The 24833-nt window shown below is 38.0% G+C and overlaps 3 protein-coding genes across 9 annotated transcripts in view; 2 read left to right on the forward strand and 1 right to left on the reverse strand.

The window, feature by feature from the left end:
- Positions 1-24833, reverse strand: part of LOC116428302 (uncharacterized) — a 31755-nt gene that overhangs the window by 6619 nt on the left and 303 nt on the right. The gene's annotated exons all lie outside the window — the stretch shown is intronic.
- On the forward strand, positions 274-4285 carry polo (Serine/threonine-protein kinase polo). Of its 3 annotated transcripts, none has more exons than XR_004235234.2 (8): positions 274-558; positions 883-1107; positions 1190-1407; positions 1480-1775; positions 1856-2152; positions 2304-2704; positions 2965-3216; positions 3321-4285. XR_004235234.2 is itself a non-coding variant. In XM_031979745.2 (8 exons), the coding sequence occupies exons 1-7, from the start codon at positions 466-468 to the stop codon at positions 3160-3162; spliced, it is 1728 nt and encodes a 575-aa protein (XP_031835605.1). In that variant the 5' UTR covers positions 274-465; the 3' UTR covers positions 3163-3203; positions 3321-4285. The 3 variants fall into 3 exon arrangements, 2 of the variants coding, with proteins under 2 accessions (XP_031835605.1, XP_031835604.1); XM_031979745.2 differs by having other exon boundaries at positions 2965-3203; XM_031979744.2 differs by having other exon boundaries at positions 2965-4285.
- On the forward strand, positions 4592-24827 carry LOC116428286 (ATP-binding cassette sub-family C member 4). 5 transcript variants are annotated; one of them, XM_031979724.2, is made up of 17 exons: positions 4594-4912; positions 12971-13306; positions 14217-14431; positions 15278-15388; positions 15480-15614; positions 15706-15910; positions 16601-16823; positions 17186-17842; positions 18298-18803; positions 19020-19301; positions 20007-20236; positions 20766-21265; positions 21340-21570; positions 21808-22142; positions 22432-22677; positions 22763-23065; positions 23452-24827. In XM_031979724.2, the coding sequence occupies exons 3-17, from the start codon at positions 14358-14360 to the stop codon at positions 23590-23592; spliced, it is 4179 nt and encodes a 1392-aa protein (XP_031835584.1). In that variant the 5' UTR covers positions 4594-4912; positions 12971-13306; positions 14217-14357; the 3' UTR covers positions 23593-24827. The 5 variants fall into 5 exon arrangements, with proteins under 5 accessions (XP_031835587.1, XP_031835586.1, XP_031835584.1 ...); XM_031979725.2 differs by lacking the exon at positions 4594-4912 and adding an exon at positions 10846-11881; XM_031979726.2 differs by lacking the exon at positions 12971-13306 and having other exon boundaries at positions 4593-4912.

The following is a 24833-nucleotide window of genomic DNA, read 5'->3' on the forward strand; positions in this document are numbered from 1 at the left end:
CTATGAATATCCGTTGCAATTTATGGTTATACAGTGTAAACAACTTTAATCAATTTAATAATATTTTATTCATAATTGAAATCTGTTAACTTTCACGGAAATGTCACAGTAAATTAAAATTTACGACCATAATCGTGAATTTTAAGGTGGATACGTAACACCGGATAGAACAAGGAATTTTTTTTTCCAACCAAAAAATTTTAGGGATCTTTTGACTCGCGTAGCATAGGGAATAAATATTTGTAGGATTGGCATAATGTACGGTTGAAGTCTGATTGGTTACGAAGTTGGGATTTAAATATTGAAATCCGTTGCTTGTCTTCCGTGGGACAAAAACTGTAGTTTGTATTTCGGAAGATATTCAACGGTGGATACGCAAATCTTTTCGTGTGGCATACATTTGACGAATTTACGGCCCTAACAGGAAATTTTACTCGTTATACGATACCAAATAATACAATCGAAATGTCGAAAGATGAAAAGGAATGTGTTGTTCCGGACATTATATGCGACATACTCTCAGGAAAAAGTTACATCAAAGGTCGATTTTTTGGAAAGGTAAGCATGTACCTATTTTGTTTCCCTTTCCCGTTTTGTTTTATTTTATTCGAAGTCTATCATGACAAAACAGTTTTTCTATTTGATCATACAGATTTCGTGTGCCTTAACACTTGTTGCTTTAGACATTCTGAATTGTATGAAACCTGTGCTAAGGCATGGTAATTCAATACTTTATTAATTCTATTTTACCTTTATAGTAGAAAATGTACAGATTCCTGCTATTTAAGTTTACTGTATCAAATATTTCCTAATAGATACACGTTAATCGGAGTTTCTAGTTCTTCTAAAGTGCTAAGAGTATATTACTACACGCTTTTGTAGGGAGGTTTTGCAAAATGTTACGAGATCAAAGAAACAAAATCACACAGAGTATTCGCTGGGAAGATCGTGCCGAAAGCTCAAATTACAAAAAGCAATCACAGAGAGAAAATGACTCAAGAAATCTCAATTCATCAAACTTTAAATCATAAAAATGTGGTTGGTTTTTATGGGTTTTTCGATGATCCTCAGAATATATACATAATTCTGGAATTATGCCGCAAAAGGGTAAACCATTTTAATGATACTTTCACGAGCGCGTCGTCTGTAGAGGCACATATATTATTAAAGTAGTTGTCTTAATTTCCAGTCGATGATGGAATTACATAAACGCAGAAAAGCATTAACAGAATGCGAAACCCGATACTATATGAAACAAATTTTAGATGGTGTTCATTACCTGCACCAGAATAAAATAATTCACAGAGATCTAAAATTAGGAAATTTATTTTTGAGTGACGATTTACAAGTTAAAATTGGTGACTTTGGACTAGCCACTAGGTTGGAACACGAGGGAGAACGAAAAAAGTAATGCTTACATCTGTTTCAATGCGTACCAAATTATTTCAATTAGATCAAACTTATCGTTTTTGTTAATAGGACTGTGTGTGGAACTCCTAATTATATAGCACCGGAAATTTTGACTAAGTCTGGCCATTCTTATGAAGTCGATATATGGAGCATTGGATGTATCATGTACACTCTACTCGTGGGCAAACCGCCATTCGAAACGTCCAGCTTAAGGGAAACTTATGCCAGAATTAAGCAAGTTCAATATAAAATTCCTGCACACATTAATACAATTGCCATGGACATGATTTCAAATATGTTACAAGGGAATCCAACCAAACGCCCTTCTATAAATAAATTAATAAAAGATCCATTCTTTACTTGTGGTAAATATAAACTTTTATCGGTAAACGGTATTGAAATATTGTTAAGAATTTGCAAATAATCAATTCAAAATTTATTACAGGTTACATGCCACTGAGTCTTCCGCTGTCGTGTCTAACGATGGCTCCTCGTCTAGACATGTTAGAAATGCATAATCAACGCAAACCATTATCTGAAATGAACACTAATGTAGGAGGGGAGAGACAAGACTTTATATTTAGAGTACCTAATAGTCCAGGGCGTAAGACGAAGCCTGTGGACGCAGTGAATGAAGTCCAGAAATTGAATTATGACATTAAAAAGATGCTTCAATCATTAAGAGAGCAGCTGGCTGCAGTATTAAAGGCTAATCCAAGTAGAGAATCTACACTATCAGAAGGTATTTCTACTGTAACAATTTTTGAATCAAAATTTCATTCGATCAGGCATCAAAAGCCATCCCTTTGAATTTGTTTATCCATTGTGCATCATCCCAGTGTATATTTAACAATACGTAGTACTTAACTATCAATCCAATTTAAATTGTACAGATGAAATGACGGATCCTGCTGCGCAGCCTGTTATATGGATAAGTAAGTGGGTTGACTATTCAGACAAGTATGGTTTCGGCTATCAGCTTTCCGATGACGGTGTTGGTGTTATGTACAATGATGGCACCCGGTTAATAATGCTAGCCAATTGTTTTAACATTCATTACATAAATCGCGAGGGAAACGAGTTGTATTACACCGTCAGAGAATACCCGCCAGAACTGGAGAAGAAAATGAAATTGATGAACTTCTTTTTGAAGTACATGAAAGAGCATCTAATGAAAGCGGGAAGTTCTGTCGCTGTGAAGCCGTGCGATGCTATGTCTAGGATACCGTACATGCATCAGTGGTTCAGAACGCAGAGTGCTGTAGTTATGCAACTGACTAATGGAACTGTGCAGGTAAAGAAAACGGAAAATTCAGTGTTCAAGTTTCCATTAAATTAAATAATAATCAAGAAAAGTGTATCGAATTTAACGTTATCAATGAATATGGTAAAGTTCGATACACTTCTCCTGATTATCATTTAATTGAACGAAAACTTGAAACGTTATTAACGTTATTAATGAATATGGTAAAGTTCGATACACTTTTCTTGATTATTATTTAATTGAATGAAAACTTGAAACGTTATTAACGAATACGGTAATCTCCTTTGCAGATCAATTTCCTGGACCATTCAAAAATCATCATGTGTCCGTTAATGGGGGCTGTCACGTACATAGACACAGAAAAGAGCTTTAGAACGTACAGATTCCAAACCATACAAGAAAACGGATGCTGCGAGGGTTTAGCGAAGAACTTGGCATACGCCCACGAGAAGCTCGTACTGATGTTATCGAACCCCCAGACCCGATAATCGTCGATGAGAATTTGTTAGGATGAAGCACTATTAATGCAGTATGTCATAGAAGTATCGAAACTATCTTTTCTTTGTTTTTAATAAGGATAACGTCGCGCGTTCGGCGACGAGCAGATGCAGTTAAGTAATTATTTTATTTTTATTGTATTTTGTAGAACCGTATAGAACCCTTTTTACTAGATATTTTTTGTTGTAACATCCGAGTAAGGCGATCTACGAATCATGAAAGCGAACTTTAAAGAATTGCAAATGGAGAGCAGCCCCCCCTTCGACGTAATAAAGAGAGGGCCGAAATTCTGTTCCGTTCTTCTTTTTCTTTTATTTTTACGCAGCTGACGATGAAATTGTGGTTGTTATCTATTGTATAATAACTCGTACTTTGACATAATTTTACGGATAAACAAACATTAAATCTAAGTATCTTCCGCCACTACGATACGTGCACGTTACTCCGCACAAATACCTTGGACGACACGGCTAGCAAAGAGTGAAAGCTCGCTCGCAGATGCCGTCGTATTCCGACGGAGTAGTGCAATCTAAACATTCGTCTATTTATACTGATATTCAGGGAGAACAAGCGGCCTAAACTTCATTAGTCCACCACCCCCGGAGAATGATTATATATTTTTCTACCCTCGATTGACCAAAGTTTCGAGTCCGCTAACGTGTACAATATACGTCCATGCGAATCGAGCGTCGTCTAAATATATTGAAACTTCGAATATTTTTGAGCCTTCCAAAAGGTCGAAAAGAAGGAAAGAAAGAAAAAAAAAAGTAAGAAAAAAAAACATTGTTGAGATCGAAATGACAGGATCTTGTCGACACTGATGATAAATATTTATAAGACTTAAAATTCATATTTTAAAAAGTACTTTAGCTAATTACAATAATGGATCTAAGCAAATGTACATAAATATAAGTGTCTCCTAACACTGTATATCGGATATCGTATAAGCATTTAATGTATTAAAACGATTGTAATGATAGTATTATTTTTGTAATTAACCTACGATAATGTTCCGGATGATGTAGGAATGATTTCATACACGTGACATGATCTTTTTCGTGTTCAATGTACAAAAACGGAGAAAAAAGCAGAAGAGGAATAATAAATAAATATCTTCATTCTAAACCTTCCGCCATTGATTGCCCGACCGTTGGAATACAGGGGTTTCGTGAAATGGATTAGGTTAGTTAGTCGCGTGTCGCAATTTTTAACAATGGACGCGAGCGTCATTTTTTCAGCTCGCCCGGTAACACGAACTTACCCCCTGAAAGCATGAAAATATTCTCCACGGAATATAAATCTAGAATCACGTAAATATCTCTACTACGTAACGATTCTAAAAAAGCGTGTTCGCGGAAATTCGTTTTTCAAACGGAACAATTTTAAATTACAACTGCGGGCCGGCCAAAGCGGACGGAGGACTGTGCACGACGTTGTCGGCTTTAATAGAAGAGGACGAATCGTATAATGTCCCGCGATGCAATAGTGTTGGTGCGTTACGCCGCGAAGAGCGAACAGCGAACAGTCAAGCAGGGGAAAAGTGAGATCTGTAGTCAGTAGCGGCGCAGGTTCTGCGTCGAGCGCGTGTGTGCCTTTTCAGTTTCGTTCAGCGCGCGCGTTCCACCGCCGAGAAAGTTTTCGTTTTCCACGTTCCAGCATGTGACTCGTGTGTACGTGCGATTCCACCGTGAGGCCGAATATATCACGAGCAACGTGCACGCGTGTGCTGACAGAAAACGGGTGAGTTAGAACCGTGGAATTGCGAAACGGGTTCCAGTCAGCCGCCCGTCGCCGACGTATTCGCTCGCGAATGAAAACGCGATGCGACCGAGTCGAGGGAAATGTTTGATGGGTGACGTCGAGGCCATTGCGATAGCCGCCTCAAGGCACGCTTACCCTCCCGGCTGAAAATATATTCGGTCACGTTTTTAACGCTAGAACTACCAGTTGAGATCATTCGTTTCGATTCTTTTGTTTAGCAATTCGGATCTTCGAAGCGTTGAATATTCGAGATGATTTTGAACATAGTTTTACTATAATGAGTGTCTGAGGAAACTGAAAATAATGTATTGTTACAGTTTTTATAGGAATTAAAAATTAATCGTATTAAATCCTCAAAAAACACAAATTGAATATTCGGAATGATTTTGAAAATAGTTTCACTATAACGAATGTTTGAAGAAACTGAAAATAATCTATTGTTACAATTTTTATAGAAATTGCATATTAATCGTATTAAATGTTTGATAGTTCTAGTGATGAAAATGAAAGAGATATAATAGCAAATTATTTCATTGAATCTTTTCATTATTGCACGTTTATCTCGCCGAATGGCGCCGCATTAGATAGCATTATGTACAATATAAAAATATTTGCACACCGTTTATATTGCTGAATTATAATAATTCGACTTGATCGAGGGTCACCGGTGACCCCACGGCATTCAACGTTTTCAAACAACTCTTGAATACTCGGCAGTTCTCCCATAATCTATTCGTTGATAAAATACAATAAACACGAATGCTGCGATTCACGCAAATGCTTCGCTCTCTAACGAGACTTGCTGATATCTGACTGATGGATATTGACTTAAACGTATCGACTACTTATGCTTTCGATTGTCAACGAACACGTTGCTATTCCATTGTTTAATTAATTGCATCAATATTTAAACTTCGACTGCCACGGTCATCGATGACGGAGCTTTAAAATTAGAAGATAATTATGAAGATAATTGATCTCGAATAGAAATTTTTAGTAACGTAAATAATTAGGTAATAGAGTTACGAGAATTTTCATATCGAAGAATTAATCATTGCTTGATGTTTCTCGTGGCAGTCACGTGTTAAAACTTTTGTGAAATTTTAGTGAATCTTCATGTAACTACTCTGATGATTCTTGATTATAGAAAAGTACTCACAGAAGCCAACAAATAATTCGCGGAAACAATGAATTCGTATTTTGCTTACTTGTCATTCCAGTGAAATATCGCTGAACGATTACTTTGAGAAAGCCCGATCGGCAACGTGACTAATTATTTTGTGCATCGAGTAGGATTAACCAGTTGACAGTTTGACGAGACATACGTTATCGTGAAGATTGACATGATACTGATACTCTCATCTATGAATTCTTTATTTTTCCACGTAAACATGTAATTCTTTGTTTCGCTTTGACCTCTCATTAACCCTTGCACTCGGAAGTCTGACTAGAAATATTCATTTCCTAATGAGATAGGCGACATTCTTCGAATAATAGAACATAACAATGATAAAAACAAAGTAATTCTATATTTCACATGTTCATGGTCTAAGCAGAGTTTAACCCTTAACTCGATGGGTGACTCTCATTCACCGCATGATTTCAGTAAAACTATAAAATTTGATATTTAATATTATACCTTATAATCTACTTGAAAAATATTGAAATAAAATTCGTTCCTCAATGCACTTGTGATCTTCGAGTTTCACAAAATATACCTCATAATGCATCCATTTGAAAAATATTGAAATAATAGCTTCGTTCAATGCACGTGATCTTCGAGTTAGTTTCACAAAATATCGTTTTTATCTGGTCAAAAAATGTGAAAATATTTCTAGTGAAAAACTTCCGAGTGCAAAGGGTTAATATCGCGTGTAAGGCTTTAATTTTGGTATATAAAATCGATTTACAGTACGAAGTGTTCAAATATACTCTGCGCATTCGTCGTGCGTTCGACGAGTACACGGTCCATTTGTTTATTTGATTGCGCGCAGAAGCAGAGGTTTTTCCAACTAAATTCCGCAAGTTAACTGGTTAAGGAGACGCGTCGCGTCGAGTGTGTCTCGCGTTGAACCGTTACGAATCACGTGCCATCAACAATTGACCCGAGCGTGGCATCTGTTCTCGATAACAATTCCGCGCGGCGGTCGTCTCGATGGAAGCGCGCTAGACGCGTCAAGCCACACGATTAGAAGGCTCGACCTACAATGATTAAATAGAATGGCCACGATTAATAATCGAACGGAGACGACGTATATTTTTAGATGTCGGGATGCTGGTCAGTTGGGATCGTGAACGTCCGTTCAGACGCGAGGATGAGAATCGTCGTCGCCGAGCTAGCGTTGCTTCGTTCCTGTCGCCTTCTCGCGACCGTCGGATGTTTCAGGTTAACTTCCAGTTGCGTAACGCGTCTCAATTGTTTTCGAAGAACGTTCCTTTTGCTCCTTCCAGCACGCCGCGTAGAGTCGAGACCGCGCGTGCTCTCGAATCGCCGGATTGCGAGTTTTATTTCGATAGGCGAATCCGAACGATACGCCAGTAGATTTCTGAATTTAGGTTAGTTGTTCGGTTTGAAAGAATATTCGAATGTTATAGTATTTTTATGGTATCTCTAGCGAAAATGAAAAATGCTATAACATTTCTTAGTGCAAAATGTAGATATGTGAAAAATTTAATAATTATAGGGTAGTTTCTTTCAGATTCATTGAGATATCTAATATTATTCCTGATGCAATACTGTAGCCTACAGACTTCAAAGTGTTAACACATTGCGTACCGGCTAATTTCCAGAAAATTGAATTGCGGACGACGGTTTACAGAAAAACTCAACTATCATATTGTTGTGTAATATATTTTAAACGCACAATCCACTCAACGCCACGGTAATATTTTTTTAAACGCTGTAATTAGCGAAGCCAACTGTCGTTACATAAAAACGAGATTTCTCATTGCCAGTACGCAACGCGTTAAAATAGAATTCCTCGGAAATAAAAATATACAAGTGACAGATTCGGTCGAAACGACGCCGACCATTTCCATGTGCACTGCTCGATGAACGATAACGGCGATCGGTTCTATGTATAAAATTCGAACGGCTGTACGTTTCTCGAATCGATCGATAAAGTCGACGCGTCGAGTGTCCTGACTTTCGAGCCACGAGGTGCAAACAAATATTAGGCAATTCACAATCTGGCGCCGTTATCTCCGAGTTTAAAAATGTTTCGATAATAACGATTTGTTTACCTTGCCGTTATTTACTTTGGGACCGTTACCAGTTTATCACTGTCGGTCCGTTCGGCGATGGACCGTAACGTTACCGATCGGGTTCCGATAGCGTCGTCGTTTATTTTGCTGATTCAGCAAATAAAATCGGAATGTCACGGATCCCCCAACGAAATTCGTCCACCGTGAACTTGACGTGCTGCTGATTCGATCTGAAACCGTACCGGTTGAGTCATAGAGCGACGATTTAACGGTACGATAGTTTGCTCAACCGATAACGGCAATAAACGTCTGTTTTTATGACAATGAATGATTTACGAGATAACACGAGAGCAGGAGCACAGGATTCTGAACTGGAAATACTAAATTACGTTATTATCGCTGTCCCGTTTATCCCATGACGTTCGTGGCATTTTCACGCGGCCACTTATCGATGCATGATGCAGCAGAACTTAGTATCTCTAATAAGGTGTCACTGGATCGGGTTCCGAATATTCTGGTTCGTTTCGAGTATTCAGGATCGACTCGAAACGAACTTCGAGTTTTGCTCTTCGACAGAAAAATCGAAAAGCAAGCGATTCGAAGTTGACAGATTTAACCCTCTACAGTGACTTTGAAGTCGCACGTCAATATACTGGATTAAATTGATTTATATAATCATTATTGCAAAATGACGAATTACATTGAATTATTCAACTTAAACTGTTGTACACACAGGCGTTTACGTTCGTCACTGTAAGTTTAAAGTTACAAAATATATTCGTTTTAATAAAATTGAATACATTGTTAACAATAGGTTTACGGTCATTTATTGTCTTCATTCTATTATTCCTAAAAGAATTGATGCTCGTTTATTTAGATTGTGGAAACTGGAGATTCGATAGTAATTGGGGTACATGTCAGTGTGATCAATGAAAATCGGCGTAAACATTTACAAAATAATATAAAATCCAATATGCGTCAATTTGACGCGTTTCGTAAACCTAGCGTTAATTAGTGTTCATACGCTGATATTTATTAATTTACTACATAAATATTTTTATAATCACCAAACAAAATTCGGCCCACAGAGGGTTAATCGGTGGAACAGGTCATCGTTGTTAATTCGTGTGTGTGATTGACCGAGAGAACCAGTTCTGAAGCTGAAGGATCATCTAGTATTATATAACCGGGAATGACGTGCGTGTCCCATGGAAAGTTTATAGGAATTTGTCTCGGGCAACCGTTGCCACTCTGACTCCACGGACTTGGCAACTATGCGAATGACGAACAAATGATGAATACATGTACATGTATAAACACACTGGTCTATTTACATATCGCGGCAATGCACACGGAAAGATTTGTACGCTGCGATAACAATGAGCCTTCTACAGTTCGCGTTTTCACATTTATGTGTATGTGTGTGTATATATATACCGTTCCCTGTAGGATTGTCACGATGACTAGATGGAACCCTGAAAATTCGAGGCAGCGTTTCTACTGAATCATGTAGGCAATGATTAACTGGCACCGTTCTCTCGTCGTCATTGACTGTACGTCGGTACGCGAAAATCTAAAAATAAAATAATAATAATGTAACCGCGGACTATAAATGTATTTGTATTTACAACGCTTTCGCGTTTTTCTTCATGCATTGCACTGCGTCACTGTGATAATGCTTTTTAATCTGTCGTTTAATTGCTAGTCTTACGTTAATGTAACATTTTAGATATATATATCTGTCGTAAATTAGAAATTATATATATATATATATATATATATATATATATATATATATAATCCATTTAGTTATACAGTTACGTTTAATTATTATTATATATATATAATTGTAATTATTATAATTATATTATTATTATTATTATTATTATAAGAATTATATGTATATATCTAAAATAATAATTAAATGTAACTATATAACTAAATGAATTATATATATAATTTCCAATTTACGACAGAGAACAAGAAATGCAATTTTGTAATTTTATTTCTATTCTAAGAGGAGGTTTCTTTAAAATTGAAACCAGTCGCGATATAAGAAATCTGAGAATTGATCTCGCTGATCCACCCGATGATTGAAACGTTAATTTTAGCATGAATTCGTTAACATTGTACGTCAGTTAAATTTCAACTACTAGAAACGCGAGCGTCGATGATTATATTAACTTTTTTTTTTTTTTTGACAGGACTAGCCTGTAGATTGAGTCTGGGTTTTTTTAAAAAATACCTAGAGCATAGTGTTCTCTATCTTTTAATTTGAGAACCCCTGGTTTACCGACAGAGGGTTCTATTTATCATAGCTATGATATTTGGAATATAAGACAAGTTTCAAAAAACTTTTGAAAACGGATGTTTCTGGTAATTCTACGAACCGATTGTGTACGCAGCGAGAGGGAAACAAATGCGTTTAATCACTTAATTACATCTAGCATAACTATCAATGGAAATTTGCTTAACCCATTGTTATCGATTTCCTTATCTTAGCAGTTTCTTTTTAAATTCAAAGAAAATGGTTTCATGTTACTGAAAACATTTTTAAAAAATATTATATTTTAAAATATTAAAGAAAGTACAACTAAGGAAAAACGAATACTTTTATTGATTTGATATTGATTTTCAAATTAACCCTTTGCACTGGGAAGTTTTTCACTTGAAGTATTCTATACTTTCTAATTAGATGTAGACAAGATTCTTTAAAATGAATTTAACAAGAAATACATAAATTAGATACCAAAGCTATTTTCTTGCAATGTTTTACGTATTGACGCAATATACAAAGGTTAATAATGAAGATTTTAAACAGAATTCAACGAACATAAGTGTTACTTAATTTTTGTGAATACAAATTGAATAGTACTCTTCTGTTACTGAATATGCCTAGAACTTTTGCCCTATTTCAATAAATTTTTAATAAAAAAGTAGGTGTGTCGATCATAGTTGAGAAAGAAATCGTAGGTCAAGGGGTAAATACCAAAGTTTATAATTTTCCTGTATCAAATCATCTGGCGATGAATTGCTCAGTTATGCAATAATAATGAATATGAAATTTTATAGTTCCACTGTTTAAAATCAGGTGGTGACTGAGAGTCACTGTCTAGTGCAACGGGTTAAGTGCAACATTAACACGTTGAATGCCATGAAGGTCACCGGTGACCTCCAACCTAATCGATTTACTATAGTTCACTCAATTAAACCACGAGTATTCGAAAACATTTCTATATTGTAAATAATGCTAACTAATGTAGTGACATTTAGCCAGACGAACCTGCAATAATAACAATGCAATTCAATCAAATGATATAATATTTTTTTTTCCATTTCAAGTATTTCGCACCATGAAATCATTGTTAACCTCTCGAAATTTTTGTGTCGAGTTGCTCCAGTGTTGTCCCCGAAAAAAAGGAAGGATGTATAACGACATCTATACGTCCGTTTCGGTCTCGAACATAAAGTGGTCCGTTCATCCTCGATAAACCGTGGAGTTATTGTTATTATTCGCTAAAGTCACGCGTCGCGCAGCCGCGAAGTTTCTGCGTGTACGCTCCAGTATCAACGTGTCAACGCGCAATTGTAGATGCGCCTTTTATCTCGTTGATTCACGCATCAGCCAGCCTATTTGAACTAAAGGAGAGGAGGACCGTTTCTGATGAATAATAAACAGCACGGCAGATTGCGCGAGAAATTATTCAACGCGGATCGTTAAAAATTCGTCGAGCGACGTACACGGTACGGAATACCGATTAGTCGATCGATCGATATTCACCGGTAGACAGAAGATATCTTATACTAAACCTTGGTCGACCATTCGTCGCTTTAAACGTGTGCACTCGCCAGTTTTTTCAGTAGAAATATTTGTATATTTTCTGATGTTTGCTTTTTGAAATTAAATTTGCTGAAGCTAATTCGAAGGCATAAATTCAGAGACAAAGTTGTTTCAATGTTTCACGCGTCGATGCATTGCGCAAGACACCCTTTACACTCGGGAGTTTCTTACTGGAAATATTTAATTTCATACTAGAAATATTTAAAATTATTAAATATCACACGTACATCGAGGAACAAAGGTATTTTGTGTCAATATTTCTCAAACTGATGAATTTTATACGAACACCAATTTCTCTAGGAACAGTAGAATCAACTGGACAATAAACGTTCATAAACTAGAATGTTGGGTAAATCAGTAAGATGTCTACCAACGTACCATTTATTTTCGGTAACTTTTAATAGTACTATTATTCAGTAAAATCTGAACGATACATTATTATCAGCAATTTTTTCTCATTATATATTACATATATTGTATTATTAGTAAATATATTATTATCAGTAACTTTTATGTCATACATTATATTATCAGTAATAATATTATTATCAAAAACTTTTTGTCATTACATATTACATTATCAGTAATTATATAATATTATCAAAAACTTCTTGCCATTACATATTACATTATCAGTAATTATTACATAACTATCAATAATTAAAACGATCACTACGGTACCGGTCATCTGGCTTGTTGCCCGATCGTTTTAGACAATCCGAATAATCGCGACACCCGAGACCCAAACGGTGTTGAATGTAAGGTATCTTAGCCCGGCATGTTGATCAAATTAATATTTAAGTTAGTGCCGTGGAGCGAGCGTAACGCAACGCCTGGCGCACACACAAACACACACATACATACACACACAGAGGCACACCGTCAGCCGCTTTATTTGACTAATGACAAAGCAGCAAGCAGCGAGATAAAGGAGAAGAACCCAATTACATATTTCGAAATCACGATACAGAATCCGCTTGTCTTAAATACAGGTGCTCGATCGATACGAGTCTTATTCATGGAGGAGAAGAAGAAGGACTTGCCGTATCAGGAACTTCGACTATCCGTCCAGACAATATTATCGACGAAGTTGGTAAACAAAATTTCGTGACACCGATCGAATTCGCCGCTTTATCCGAGACTGAAGATTTTTATCGGAGGGACCGAGAGTTTGGACGCGTTCTTTCGTTTCTTCGATTCACGTTCGGCGAGAGAGGAGGTTCGCGCTACGCGCAGGATCATCGAGGTGTTCACAGGTGTTCAAGGGCCGGTCAGACAGATGCCCTTCTTTCCGTCTCACGATCGGTGATGCGATGATCGCTTGAAAAGTGAGTTTAACCCCTTGATGTACTATTTAGTTTTGTTAATTAATCCTTTGCACTTGGGAGGTGACTCTCAGTCATTAATTGATTTCATACAGTGAAGCTATAAAGTTTGATACTTAATATTAATCCTTTGCACTCGAGAGGTGACTCTCAGTCACCACTTGATTTGATTTGGGAGTCATTGAAATGTTACCTTTAAATGGTACAATTGTGATACTATAAATAAATATAGAAAAATTGTTAAAACAGGTGGAGGTTGCAGTAAAATAGAATGTCGAGTCTGACTCGACATAGGACTGCTAAGGGTTAAACTTCGTACAATACATCAATTTGAGAAATATTCAAACAAAACAGCTTTGTCCCTCAATTTAACTGTGATTTCGCGTCGAGTTCACAAAATATCCTCTCTATCTCATCGGAGGACGTTGAAATATTTCCAATGAAAAACTTCCGAGTAAAGGGTTAACTTTTGTAATTTTTATAGTATTCCTAGCGGAAATTATAAATGCTGCAACATTTCTTCAATCTTTTATCTTCCTTGTTTAGTACAAAATTTGTATGTGTGGAAAATCGAATAATTTTACTGTAGATTCTTTAAGATTCATTGAAATATTTAACCCTTTGCACTCCAAGAATTTCTCACTAGAAATATTCAATCTATTTTTACGAGATATTTCAAATCAACAAACAACGGTATTTCATTCCCACATTTCACGTATCGACAGATTATTCAAGACTTAACGTTAAAAACGAAATTTTACAATCTTCATGCACCAATCGAGTGGTGACTGAGAGTTAATATTATAACTGGTGCAATATTCGAGCCTACAGAGTTCAAAGGGTTAACATTTTACAATTCGGAAGGAACGTAGAAAATTTTCCATTCTACTTCAAGTGGAAATCTCATTTGCAGATAACACGTCGATAGTATCAAAACAGCCGTTGATCCGAGGGTAATGAGCAACATTGACCGTTAAATTAGCCTGGAAGCGTTCATCACGAGTCTCGCTCTAATTATTGCACAGTAAGGGGTTAATGCAGCGTTCGAAGGAAAATGGATTCGAGCAGCGTGAAATCGAACCCGAACCCACGAGAACGAGCTAACTTGGTGTCGGTGTTGTTATGGTGGTAAGTCCGTCCACTGTTTACTCGTTTATTATGGTCGCGCGACTGTTTGTGTACGATTTGTTTGCGGATAACTTGATCTCGTAATGTTACCAATTGTAAATTCGAAGCCCTCTCGAGGGCAATCGAAAACTGAAGTGTCATCCATTACGAGCATTGTTCGTTTCGTGTATTACACAATGACACGTAACATTATCTGGTTTAAAGTGATCCTCTTATCGTTCGTCGTTTCGCTCTTAACCGGTTACCGACACTTCAGATACGTCGAGATAATTCCACGTGAATTTACAATCGGTAATTCGGGAGGCCGCCGGGTTAAAGGTCAGCGAATAAATGGGCGAATTGTAATTATTAATATTATTATTTGTAATTGTTAATATAGTTAATGCGATAATCAGGGATTTTTAACGGTAGAAATATCGGATGGGTTGGAATGATTTATTTTTTATTTCCTCTTTTACAGTTACTTATATTTATTTTTTATTATAGTTATTATATTTTTCATTATATTTTAGTTATAGTATTATATTCAATTATATTTTAGTTATACTATTACATTTAATTATGTTATAATTCTATTTTTAACACTAGAACTACCGAGGATTTAACACGATTAATATGCAATTCCTATAAAAATTGTAACAATAGATTATTCTCAGTTTCTTCAGACACTCATTACAGTACTCAAGTGGAACTATTTTCAAAATCATTTCGAATATTCAATGCTTCTGAGATATCAATAATTGTGAAACAAAACAATCGAAACCAGTAATTTCGACTGGTACGGTAGTTCTACTGGTAATCAGAATTGTTAATATGATGTGTGATATCTTTTACGTTGCCACGCAGGTGGACGATAGGATTGTTCAAGAAGGGCTACAAGAAGATCTTGCAGACGGACGACCTGTATGATCCATTGAAGACTGATCGATCACAAATACTCGGGGACAGATTAGAGAAGTTGGTATTCAAATGAACCTTGACGTTCAAATTGACCCTTTGCACTCGAAAGTGTTTCACTTGAAGACACTTCACCTGATTTCTTTCGCAGACGATGGAAGCTCGAACTGGAGAACTCGAAGAAAGGCAAACGACGACCGAGCCTGCTAAGGGCCATTTTTCGCACGTTCCTATGGGAGTACAGTATACTCGGCATGATGCAAATACTGAACGAGTTCATACTACGGTAAGCGTCTCGGTTTCCCCGCGTTCAGCGCGTTCGAGTTATTGCTGGACTATCAGGTTTCGGTGTCTAATTACCCTGATCTAAATATTAGGTTGGGGACACCAATACTTCTCGGCGGGCTGCTACGTTACTTCAAGAAGGACACGGTGGAAACGTACGAGACGGCGCTCCTTTACGCAGGAGGGATTTGCCTGGCCACGGCGATAAACGTGATCTCGCTGAATCAAGCGATCTTCGGCGCGTTCCACATCGGTGCGAAAATCCGAGTTGCGGCGTGTTCCGTTGTTTATCGTAAGGTAATGAAAATGATTGAGTCTTGATGTAGGATCAGAATTGTAAGATTGCCGTTGGACTGTTTATTGGCAACTCAGGGAAGTTATGTGTCGGGAGGGTAGGATGAGAAATTGTTGTTATCTAAACTCTTTCAGAAGCTTGTCCTTTGAGCCGCTAAAGACCGAATGCGACTCACAAGGAGAGTGCATATTCGTAGATTTGGTTCTCCTGTTTATGAATATATACCATTGTAAGGGCAGATACTCAATAGTTTTTTTAGATATTCTTATGTAATATTAGATATTAGATATATAATATTAGATATTACATATTATATATATACTCAATACTTTTTTAGATATTCGTTATTAAAACTTTATCACGTCAGTAAGTACAGTATTAATCAGAATAATGACCAAATTGAATAATGGCGTGAGGGTAACGTTCTGGAATTGTATTCTGTAGACCAGGGTTCGGTGCCCCGTGGGAAAGAAATGTTTTTCGATTTTTTTTATTTAAATTAGTTCAATTTTGTGCATGTTAAATGTTTGGACAGGTGTCGGCTGTATGGTGCTCTCTTGGTTTTCGGTTCAGCTAAGAAAGTTACAAAGGCCAATAACATCTAGGGCTGTCGTTATGCCGATGCGAGATACATTTCTCGAGTTAGTTTATTTTCCTACTGTTTATTAACATTCTAATTTTGTGGATTGCAGGCACTGCGTCTGAGCAAGACAGCGCTGGGCGAGACGGCACCAGGGAAGGTAGTCAATTTAGTGGCGAACGACGTGAACAGATTCGATCTCGTCTCCATATTTATTCACCACATGTGGTCCGCCCCGCTCTCCGCGTTAATTATAGCCTATTTCCTCTATATCGAGGCTGGATACGCTGGACTAATTGGCATCGTCGCTGTGTTCGTCGTCGTGCCGATTCAATGTGAGTTTTCGGTAATGATGCTGCTGCTGTATATGTTAACACGTTAAGCGCATTACAAAATACACAAAATGGAAAAAATATAATACTAAATCATTTAATCGAATTGCATTAATACTATTCCACATTCATCTATCTGGATGTCACCATATTAGATAACATTATTTATAATATAGAAATATTTTCATATAATCATCGTTTACTTGAGTGAACTATAGTAATTCCATTCGGTCGGGGGTCACCGGTGACCCCCATGGCATTCAACGTGTTAAGAAGCGTCAGTCATCACTGACGTGGCGCTTAACGTGTTAAGGGACGCAGATTTTGCCTCAGTTTTACTTCACCAGTCCATTAAAATGTTACAGCCTACACAGGAAAGCTGTCCTCGAAGTTCAGACTGCAAACCGCAATGAAAACCGACGAGAGGGTGCGCCTAATGGACGAGATCATATCCGGCGTCCAAGTGATAAAGATGTACGCCTGGGAGAAGCCGTTCTGCGCGCTCATAGAGACCGCCCGTAAATTGGAACTGAAAGTTGTCACGAAGAGCGCGTACATCAGAGGCTTCTACATGACCTTCAACCTGTTCACCACGAGAATGGCGCTCTTCTGTACGCTGCTCAGCATGCTGCTGTTCGGGAACGACCTGACCGCCGACAAAGTGTTCGTTTTCTCGTCTTACTTCAACATACTGGCGCACACCATGTCGGGAATGTTCGTCCGTGGTTTCGCGGAGATAGCCGAGTGCATGGTCGCCGTGAGGAGACTGCAATACTTTTTACTGTACGAGGAGTTCCAGGAGAAGGGATTCAGCCTGAACAAATTCGCCGCCAGTCTGAATGGCAGTATCAACATCGATTCGAAGCAGACCTCCAACAAAACTTCTAGACACGATTTGCCATATATTGATGACGAGGTGGATACTTATGAGAATCTCGACGAATCCGAGGAGAAGAGGAAACACAACGGGCTGGTTGTGGTCGCCAGTGATTTGTTGAAGAACACTGCGAATCTCATGGGAGGTGGGTCATGTGACAGATAGAATTTAAATTTGTGAAACTAACTTGAAGAGAAATCACACGTACACTGAGGAACAAAGCTATTTTATTTCAATATTTCAATTCAATTTCAGTTCAGTTGACTTTTTAAAATTTCGCTATAGAAAGTCCAAGAGTGCATCTGTTCAGACTTTAATTGATTTACAATTCAATTTGCGTAGTGCCAAATGAGTTTCTTTAATAATTTCTCAGAGAAACATTTGTTACCTTCCTAATTGCAAAAATCATTTGACCCCTCAGTCATTTGACCCCTCTGGTAGTTTTAATGTTAAATGGTACAATTGTGATGCTACAAACAAATATAGAAAAATTGTTAAAACAGGTAGAGGTTGCAATAAAATAGAATGTCGAGTCTGACTCGAGGACAGCTAAGGGTTAAGTGGCAAAGGTGATATTTGTTACAATCACTTTCTTTACAGAAGGGAAACGTTCGTCTGTGGTGAACGAGGATACGTTCGCCATTAAGATGGCTAATGTGACAGCTAAATGGGAACCTGGTCAGTCGGAGAACACTTTGGAAGGATTGAACTTTGAGATAGAAAAAGGAAAGATATATGCAGTGATCGGCATGGTCGGAGCAGGGAAAAGTTCCTTTCTTTCCGCTATACTTGGAGAGATAGATATCACTGAAGGTCACGTGAAGGTTAACGGGACTCTGAGCTATGCCGGTCAAGAGGCTTGGGTGTTCGGGTCGACTGTCAGACAGAATATACTCTTTGGTCAGCCTTACGATCGGCATCGTTATCAAAGGGTCGTTAAAGCGTGTTCCCTTCTGAGAGACTTCAAACAATTTCCTCAGGGTGATCAGACGGTGGTTGGAGAAAGGGGAAGTTCCTTGTCAGGTGGACAGAAGGCTAGGATCAATTTGGCCAGGTCGCTGTACAGACAGGCAGATATTTATCTACTGGATGATCCCCTAAGTGCTGTGAGTTGATTTTTCTGTAGATTATCTATGGGATAGATCCAATATCTCGTCAAAGTTTGTCTAGTATATGCAACCGTAGATCGTTTGAAGTAGACAACCTTGGAATGTTAGGTGTACCTTACACTTCACTTATAGGAGAAAGAGAATTTTATTAACAGTATTTCAAATACATCCATTCCCACACTTATGACACTAAGCAACTTGGATTCATTGCAGGTTGACACACACGTTAGTAAACACTTGTTCGAAGAGTGTATTCAACGGTACCTAGCAGGGAAGACTAGGATTCTGGCGACCCATCAGTTGCAGTACGTGAAGAACGTCGATGTCATCGTGCTCATCGAGCAAGGGAAGGTCACGATATTCTCGAATTATCAGGATCTGTTGGACAAGCGACCCGAGTACGGCCACCTCCTCGCAACGGAGAGCGAGACGCACGATGACTCCTCTTTGGAGAAGAGTGTGATGCGAAGACAATTTTCATCGTCGAGCACCAGAGTGAGTTCTAATTCAAGTGAAGAATTAACCCTTTGCACTGGAGAATATTTCTCGCAACAAGTATTCCTTATTTTCTGAAGAAATATCAATGGTATTTTTTACAATTAATATAAAGAAATACCTTGCATAAATTGAGTGACGGAACTACTTTATTTCGATGTTCCATGTGTTGATAGATTATAGGAAATTTAATACTGAATTTTAAAGTTTGTAATTTCGTTGGGTTAAATCAAATGGCGAGTGAAAGCCTCTCGAGTGCAAAGGGTTAAATATTGTATAATGCATCAATGTAAGAAATATTGAGAGAAAATAGTTCCTGAATGCATGTGAGATTTCTTAATTCAATCTAAGAAAATGTCATGTGTATCTCATTGGAAAATATTGAATATTTCCGGTGGAAAACTTCTGGAGTGCAAAGGGTTAACACGTTCCATGCCACGTGTACCACATGTGGTACAATGTTTGTGAGAAAATATTTTTAATGGATATATGGTATATGGTATACGTTACAAAGCAGTGAAAACAAAGAAACAACATCAAAATATATAAAGTGACCAGAAACTTGAATGTAACTTATTACTTTATTGAAAAATTCAATACAGTTCATAAACAAAATATAAGTTTCTGTGGCATGGAACGTGTTAAACAGGATATCTGACAGTTAGCAAGTTTGGGTTTAAATGACTCTGTACCTCTGTTTGGTAGAGCCGAACACCGGAAGCTAGTAGTTGTGGCACAGACGACGAAGAGGAAGACGAGGATCCTGAGAAGTTGAACGACGGTTTCGAAGGGACGTCGCGTGGAGCAGTGAAGGGACCGATTTTCATACAGTACTTCAAAACTGGCACCAACACGTGTCTGGCACTTACTGTACTCTTATTGTTCATATGTACACAGTTCACTGTCAGTTTGAACGATTACTTCGTTCCTATTCTGTAAGTACTTTAGTCTTCTTCCTAGCTCTCTTAACCGTTTGGATGCTAAACATTTGTGGATGTTTACCAAAAATGCGGAAGTGATGAGTATGCAAAAAAAAATTAATAAGAGTATTTAATGAGATCACAGATATTATGTTATTACAAAGAAATCTCAAAAAATAAAATTCAAATAAATTTACTTTGATTCATTTCTTGAAGAACATATAAGAAAATTGTAATTGATACTGATAAATGGTTAAAAGCATTGAATATTCGAAATGATCTTGAAAGTAAATAGCTTTCACTTGAATACTATAATGAATGTCTGAAACCGAAAATAATCTATTAGAATTTTAATAGGGATTATATATCAGTCATATTAAATCCTCGGTAGTTCGAGTAAAAATATAATTATAAAATATAATTAAAAATTTAAAAGCCTACTTGCTCTCCGCAATTTTGGCACAACACAATAGCGCTACAGCGCTCCTCAGCACTCAAACGATTAACGACAATCTCCTTACCGACCGTGCAACATATTTTCCAGAGTAAACGCAGAGGAGACGCGGCACTATCTACTTCAGCAAGCTAAGCTGAACGCTACCAATGACACGGTGATTGACGAATCCGACCTGTCATCCACGTATCCCTATCTGTATGTTTACACGGCGATAGTGATTGGAATATTCGTGATCGGCATCACCAGATCCCTCATCTTCTACAAAGTGTGCATATTGTGCAGTCAAAAGTTGCACGACATGACATTCAGTGCTTTGATCCGAACCGGCATGAGGTTCTTCGACACGAATCCCAGCGGTAGAATCCTGAACAGATTCTCCAAGGACTTGGGAGCGATAGACGAGCTGCTGCCAAAAGCTATACTCGACGCCGGACAGATATGCATGATGATGTTCGGATCGTTGACAGTGTCGTGCATCGTTAATCCCCTCTTCTTAATTCCCATACTGTTCTTGGGGTTCGTTTTCTACTGGATACGAAAAGTGTTTCTAAAAACGAGCAAAAATATTAAGCGAATGGAAGGAATTAGTAAGGAACCTTGACACTAGCTTGATAAACTTTCTCCGTAACAATCCAGTAACATTCAATTATGTTTCATCTAGCTCGTTCACCTGTATTCACTCATCTAAATGCAACGCTCAATGGACTGAGTACCATCAGAGCCTATTGCGCACAAGATATATTGAGGAAAGAGTTCGACAAGCTACAAGACGTCCATACTTCCACTGTTTATATGTACGTAGTAGCAAGCACTGCCTTCGGATTTTCTCTGGACGTCTTTTGCCTTATATTCACTTCATTGGTTACCTTCAGTTTCCTTCTATTGCAACAGTGTAAGATTCTTATAATTATATTAGACAACTATCAGGACAACTAGATGATCAAACGGCTATCTCTATCCCTCTAGCGCTTCTCGATATTCCCCTGTAGTATCTTTTTTCCACGTGTTCTATTGTACTCTGCCATTGTTGATCTTCATTTGACCTTTTAGGTGCCAATAGAGTTTTCTGCAGATGAATCTCTGCTTCTCAGAGTGTGAGTCGGATGATTGATTGCTTCTTTCCTTGCAGCTTTCTCCGGAGGCGAAGTGGGTTTAGCGATTACCCAAGTGATGGCGATGACTGGGATGATTCAGTGGGGCATGAGGCAAAACGCCGAAGTGGCCAATCAGATGATGGCCGTGGAACGTGTGCTCGAGTACACGCAGATAGCACCGGAACCAAATCTCAGGGATAGAGGAAAGTTCGCGAAGAAGACGGACAAAGATGTCGCGCTTCCGGCGAACGCACCAAAGAATTGGCCCGCTGAGGGGACGATAAAGTTCAATCAAGTTTATATGCGGTACGCGGAGGAGGATCCTCCGGTGTTGAAGGGGCTGAACATTGTCATTTCTGCTGGGGAGAAGGTTTGTACTCCATGGAATTTATATTTCTGTAACTGTTAACCATTAGCACTCCAGATGGTTTTGTAATCAGCAATTGCAACTAATTTTTATAGTGTCCCTAGAGAAAATGAGAAATGCTATAACATTTCTTGGGTCTTTTATCTTTCTGAGTACAAAATTTGGATGTGTGGAAAATCTAATAATTTTAGGGTAGTTTCTTTAAGATTCATTAAAATATCTAATATTATTCCTGATGCAATATTGGAGCCTACAGAGTTCAAAGGGTTAAAACACTCATGAAACATTGCAGATAGGTATCGTCGGTCGCACCGGTGCCGGGAAGTCCTCCCTGATATCAGCTTTGTTTAGACTAGCGAAACTCGACGGAGTCATTGAAATCGATGGCATAGACACTGGCTCTATTTGCCTGGAGGATCTGCGACGCAACATATCCATCATTCCTCAGGATCCAGTTCTATTCTCTGGCACCTTGAGACGCAATTTGGATCCCTTCAACGAGTTCTCAGATAAAGCACTGTGGGAAGTGCTTGAAGAGGTTAGCCAGAGAAGAGTGACAGATACTTTTTACCAAAGTCAATTATAAATAGAATGTTGGTGTACATGTGTGTCAATATTTGTAGGTGGAATTGAAAGAGGCTATCATCACTGCCGGCACTGGGTTACAGAGTAGAGTGTTGGATAGAGGAAGCAACTATAGCGTTGGTCAAAGGCAATTGGTTTGTTTAGCAAGAGCAATATTAAGGAACAACCGGATACTCATGCTCGATGAGGCGACCGCGAATGTCGATCCGCACACAGACGCTCTGATTCAGCACACGATAAGGAAAAAGTTTGCCAAGTGCACCGTACTTACTATTGCCCATCGGCTGAACACCATTATGGACAGCGATAAAGTTTTAGTGATGGATAAGGGTCGTATGGCGGTAAGAAGACTTTGTATTCTTCATTTAATCGGAGAACTGTGTATTTTTATAATTAACCACGTTTCTATGATGTGTTTCATAGAATTCTCAATGATGTGTTTCACACATTGATAATCTTGTTGCATTAACCTATTAGATTACTTCAAAACTCTGCAACTTCTCCATGACGAGTATACTCGTCAAACACAGTTAACTCGTTAATTGAATGAACTGTAGTAATTCGATTTGTGGGTCACCGGTGACCCTGGCATTCAACGTGTTAACACATTGTACGATTAGAGTTAAAGCCTACGTGTAATCAGAATTCCTATCGTTATCCACACGTTATCCGAGACGATAAACCAGCCGGATTAACAAACGTAATCTCTATTTGTTCTTCTCTCTAGGAATACGACCATCCGCACGTGCTGCTCCAAAACAGCCACAGCCATTTCACTTCGTTGGTGAAGGAAACCGACCGCTCGATGTACGATCAATTAGTTAAGATAGCGAGGCAGTCTTACATCGCGAAATACGGTGAACGATGATCAATTGGAATTCGACGGTCATCCACCGCGACTCGAGATAATGATCACTGACGGATGCCGATTAACACTGAAACCACCGAGTAATTAAATCAAATTTTTACAACTCCTTCATAGAAACTCCAAAAGTGGCCATCGAGGCTTCATTTAATTTACAATTCAGTGTTCGTATTGGCAAATCAATTTCTTTAACACTTCTGAAGGTGTCAACAGAATGTGTCCAAGGAATTTTCAGATGAAAACTATTTTCCTAGTTTAGTCGTAAATAATTAATACTAAATAATAATAATAATAGTTTAATAATTCTAAATTGACTACTCAACATTTTGAGTAGCGATTATAAAAATGATTATAAATGTCCAAAATTCAATTGAGAAATGATTGAACCGAGAAAATAATTTTCAGTGAAAATTTGAGGCGTCGACACCGGTAGAAATAGTGTCAATTTCAGAGAAACATTTATCCTTTAATTGTAAAAACAGGAATGAGTGATTTTCACCGGTAATTTTAGTGTTGATTGCGTCTGGATTCTAATCAAGTATTACTGTAAGTTCCGAGCCCGAGAAATCGAACGTTCGTTCGCTTCACGGAACAACCGAGCAGATTCTGTCCACAGTGCTTCCCGTAAACCGCGCCGTTGATCGGCGCGCGCATCACTTCCAACGAGTACTTATATTTTTCTACTATACAAAACAGAAGGAAGAGAGAGATCGTTTTATTTTACGAGCGACTTTTTCAAACACGCTGCAATCCAAGATCGAAGGTGTTCGGTTTCTTGCGTCGATTGTCTCGTCTTTTACCGAACGTTTCACGAGCGTGTCACGCGGACGCGTGAAAACACGTCTCGTGTTGCGGGCTTGTTATATAGGAGCGAGAGGAGCGTTATAAATAACAATTAATTTTCACGCGAATCGAATCGAATGTCGGAGGTCGCGTTCAGTGGAATTTTCGGAATTAATGGTTAAGCATGCCAACGCTTCGTCTCCTATATATTTATATATATGCATATATACATATGTACACAAGAAAGTACTTCATTACGTCTATTAAATACTAGATCTATTAATTTTCTATGTACGTACTTTAATACGTTTGTATATACCAAGGAATCATTGGTGCCAGCGGCAAGTCAATGTTCATTTTAAACATTGTGCGGAGATTATACTGTCGTTATATTTTTTATGAATATTATTATTATATAATATTGAAGTCTGTAAATAAAACTCTACTTTTGTATACACCAC

This window comes from Nomia melanderi, chromosome 4, assembly GCF_051020985.1.
Source record: "Nomia melanderi isolate GNS246 chromosome 4, iyNomMela1, whole genome shotgun sequence".
NCBI lineage: Eukaryota > Metazoa > Arthropoda > Insecta > Hymenoptera > Halictidae > Nomia > Nomia melanderi.